The following is a 4,269-nucleotide window of genomic DNA, read 5'->3' on the forward strand; positions in this document are numbered from 1 at the left end:
AGCGCGGTCTCTTATACACAGCTAGATGTGTATAAGAGACACCCCCCACGGTACGCCCCTGTTGTTATTAATATACGTTCCCTAACGTAAAATTAAAGCGAAAACCATTTATTTGGCGCACTTACGATCACGTGACATCTCAGTTTATGACGCATTATGATACACGCATGCGTAGTGTGTCGACGTTGAGGCGGGGACAGGCGCACGCAGTGGTATGGAAGAGGAGAGCACATGTAAAGTTCGTTTACGTCGGTTCTTTATCTTGGAAAACAAAAGGATCAGTGAGTTCAGTAAGTTTTCATTGCACAAGAACGTATATGGCTATAATATATCATTTTCATTCCAATTATTACTTATAGGCACTAGTCTTCGGTAAATTTAAAGCGACCTAGGCTAGGCCTAGATACTAGGCCTATTAGCCTACTGTACTACTACTACCAGGGCTAGGCCCTAGGACTGGGCATAGGCCTACCTAGGGCCTGGCCGTAGGCAGGCTGTTGAAGATCGAAAGTAAGTAGGCAAGGCCTAGGCCTTGCCAGGTTAGGCCCGATAGTATACCAAGTTAGCTTAGCTAGGCTACTGCAATGGAGAGCAGACATTCAAGACCTGGCCATCAACATTTGGGAGCGATACTTTGATTACCAAAATATAAATTAAACGATTTATCCTCTCCTCTGAATTTTGACACCTTTTCTAAAAGAATCTGTTTTCCGACAAAAAACAAAACACAAAACTATACCATTAATCGATTCCTTCCCTTGGCCACAAACCTACACAGGGGTAGGGGCCTATAGACTGACACCAAACTCGCCATCATACCATTTATGATTAGGATAAAGAAGTTATATATTTTGAATTGTTTCACATCTGCTAACTTTTGAATTTCTTTTTCCTGCACTCTCTCAATTTCATTTATTGGCATGCCCTGTTCCGGTTTTGGACCAATTTTAAAAAATAAAGGTGTCAAAATACTGAAGACAATACTTTTTCATTAAGATATAATATATAATTCACCCATTTATAGCCCACAATTAATAACTAGAGTTGCAATCCCATAAACCGAATTCGAAAGAAACATATTCTACATTGTTGCAATGTTAGAGAAGTGAAGTGAAAATACCTAATAAATTGAGCTTTTTCAGGAACTTAATATCTTCCAGTTGTCACCTTTTGGATTTTAAAGACTAAAATTATAAGATATCTTCCAGTTGTCACTTTTTTTATTTTAAAGACTAAAATTATAAGATAAGGGAAGCAAAATTACACTTTCATTCAAAATTTCCACAACTTTTTGTATGTAAAAATGAAATCTGAACACTGTTTTAACATAATAAATGCCCATAGATGTATGTCAGTCATTACAGATAATTATGGAAACTGTTAGTGATTCATGTTTTCTAATTTTGATGAAAGAAAAACATTTGGGAAAACTGGATGAGCTTGGTGTGGTCCATGAAGCGGATCTTGCACTAGTTACGGAAGGATGACATTCTAAGGTAAGATGTACTGTATGGATAAGGTGTGTTGCCAAACAATAATTGTCCTTTTATTCTGATTATTCTGATTATGATTGCTTGGATACTGTATGATCCAAATGAGTTTGGCATTTGACAAATTACCATGCTACTTTTCAACTTGCCAGAATTTAACCCACAACTTTTGATGGTTAAAATATTTATAATCTTCCAACCTTTGGAAGAAAACTATAAGAGACAGATATCAATGCTTTCTTAATGTTTAGACGTAATTACACAACAAAATAAATGCATTGATTTAGTTACAAGATACATGCTACAATTATGTGCCCAAAATCCAGGATGTATTTTTTTTCTTTGTCTGAAGTTTTAATTGTTTAGTGTTGTGTTACTTAGTCCTGAATTTTCTTTCCATCAGCAATTATGTTCTTTTTTCCAGCAACATGTGAACAAAAAACACTCCAGAAACTTTATTCCCATTTCAAGCCTAGGAGATTTTTCCAGTCCAGAGCGAAACTCAAGTCAAGAAGAGTACCTTGATCTTCTATCACAGAAGACATTTTTTGCCAACACTTCCAGGTACGCAGTACTGTACTGTATATCTAGTTCTAATTAGTAAATGTAAAAGACTACATTCAAATTTAATTTATCATCATCATCTGGTACATTGTTTTGTCTTGGGTAGATATTATGTAAGTTAATTACTGAATGAATTTGTTATAAATTATCAGTTTTGTCTATCACTCTCTTAACATAGTGTCCAAAAATCAAAAGCCACTTTTTGAGCTCAACATGCCAAACCTGACTTTATAAGGCCCTTTTGTTGCTTGCTAAAATAACATGGCCCTTAATAGGGTATGACTACGATTATCTTATGTATTTATTGCCTTGGGAAGACATGGGATATTACAGTAAGTTGATTGTGCCTCCAGAGGTGACGGAACTAGGGGATGCTGTGTTATGGAGAGTAATGTGTGACCGGTGGTCTGCATCAGTTGGTTGTCACCATGCGCCTAGTCGCCTTCCAAAAATGTAATATTGCGTGGCCATATATATCTTTGCGTGATCAAAACTATAGGATAAGAGTCCACTAGCATGGTGTTTGGGATGTTATGTGGTGTAGTAGCATTGGGGTTAAAGCAATGCAATCTATAATTATTATTTGTACAGTAGTTACTGTGCACTGTGGATTAAAAATATTTTAAATATTGATTTCTATAGGAGTCACTTGGACACAAAAGCATTTCAGTCTATGACAGTGGAAACAATCCTGGTGATGTCTACTGGAACAAGGTAGCTAATCAAGTTAAAAAGTGTTTTCAGAAAGGGGAATGACAACTACCTTCGTCAGAAAGAATTAGCTTGTCCGATATTGTTGATGACTCAACGTATGAAGATTTGTATTTAAAATTTGTTAGTAGCTCTCAATCAACAATTATGATATTGTTTTTATGGGTGAGTCAGTACAACATAGTGTATTGCAGTTCTTCGTAATATGTAACCTAATGTTAAGCTAACCACAAGTATCTGTATTCCATGAGTCACTAGCATTGAAAGTCCAATTGCCCAGCTAATTTACTAACTTATTGAAACTTATTAAAATTATGATTAAAATGTAATAAATCTTAATCTTAATTACAAGGAATTACAGACAAGGTGTTTTTAGGTACATTTATCCAGAAGTGTGGTTTCCCTATCTAATGAATTTATGATTGCCTTTGCAACGTCTCTAAGATATGGTGATAGCAAATGATAGTAAACAAGCTAAGAAGTAGAGTGATTAAATGATAATCTGTTAGTACTGTTCAGTGTTATTAAGCTGGTTATGGTCCAGAATTGTGAAATAATCTTAAAATATACTATTGATTATTGCATTTTACTAAATTGTATTGTATAGATATTACTATAAATGTTGATTTATGTTTAACGATTCAGTTTTACTTTATGCATTATAATTAAACTAGGATGGTAACTTAGAAATAATATGTACTATTTATCTTCTCAGTAACAGCAAGCCAACTAAGTTCTCTTATTCTGATTATTCATAGACATTGTATTTCATAATTTAATATTACAGTAAGAAATACAACATCGGAATAACATACTATTACAAAATATTCTTATTGGCATAATAATATGTACCATTTCATGATTTATTATTATAGTAACCAAGATTTCACTCCTTTTTGTTCTGCAGTTTTCATGATAGTTAATAAGTAAGAAAGAAAAAGTACATCAGACATCTGTTGGGGCTCGTTTTTCTTCAACAAAGGCGTGTATTGTAATTACAAATATAATATTTTTAAAAAAAACAGTCTAATGAAGATTCTTTAAAACATTTGTTAAACTATAGACTTTATAAACAATTTTCGTTAATTTGTTTAATTTTGTTAGCCACCAAAAATGTAGTGGGAATTTTTGTAAAAGTAATTTAGACAGTAATTTATTGTATTTTTACAGAAATTATTTTTAATAAATTTAAAATTGTAATTCTACATTATTAACGGTTGACAAAGCTTATTATTTACGTCACCTGTGATTCTACGTTACGGTTGACGACCGGAATTCATATTGACAGTAATTTACAGTATTTTTACAGGAATTACTTATTTACGGTACCTGTGATTCTACATTACGGTTGACGACTGGCATTGAGATTGACAGTAATTTTCCGTATTTTGACGGGGAATAATTGTGAACGGTAAACGTGATTCTACATTACGGTTGACGACTGGCGTCCTGATTGCCAGTATTTTGACGGTATTTTTACAGGAATAAATTAATAACGGTCCTG

At 33.7% G+C, this 4,269-nt stretch overlaps 1 protein-coding gene across 8 annotated transcripts; it reads left to right on the forward strand.

Annotated features, from left to right (window-relative positions):
- The first annotated feature begins 82 nt into the window (after positions 1-82).
- LOC117113429 lies at positions 83-4,230 on the forward strand. Of its 8 annotated transcripts, none has more exons than XR_004446209.1 (4): positions 83-290; positions 1,356-1,519; positions 1,915-2,054; positions 2,697-4,227. XR_004446209.1 is itself a non-coding variant. In XM_033256755.1 (3 exons), exons 1-3 carry the CDS (start codon positions 147-149, stop codon positions 2,770-2,772), a joined length of 360 nt encoding a protein of 119 aa, XP_033112646.1. In that variant the 5' UTR covers positions 83-146; the 3' UTR covers positions 2,773-4,230. The 8 variants fall into 8 exon arrangements, 1 of the variants encoding a protein (XP_033112646.1); XR_004446211.1 differs by having other exon boundaries at positions 83-281; positions 1,414-1,519; XR_004446207.1 differs by having other exon boundaries at positions 1,414-1,519; positions 2,697-4,226.
- The last annotated feature ends 39 nt before the right edge of the window (positions 4,231-4,269 follow it).

Source organism: Anneissia japonica, unplaced genomic scaffold, assembly GCF_011630105.1.
Source record: "Anneissia japonica isolate Jap-2015-1 unplaced genomic scaffold, ASM1163010v1 scaffold493_len2256704_cov171, whole genome shotgun sequence".
NCBI classification, from domain to species: Eukaryota; Metazoa; Echinodermata; class Crinoidea; order Comatulida; family Comatulidae; genus Anneissia; species Anneissia japonica.

Bases quoted from the DNA above. Each gene is read 5' to 3' on its own strand.
- LOC117113429 (XM_033256755.1), top strand. From the start codon at position 147: ATGACGCATTATGATACACGCATGCGTAGTGTGTCGACGTTGAGGCGG. The intron at 291-1,914 runs GTAAGTTTTCAT...TCTTTTTTCCAG, and splicing joins CAAAAGGATCAGTGAGTTCA to CAACATGTGAACAAAAAACA. The intron at 2,055-2,696 runs GTACGCAGTACT...TGATTTCTATAG, and splicing joins TTTTTTGCCAACACTTCCAG to GAGTCACTTGGACACAAAAG.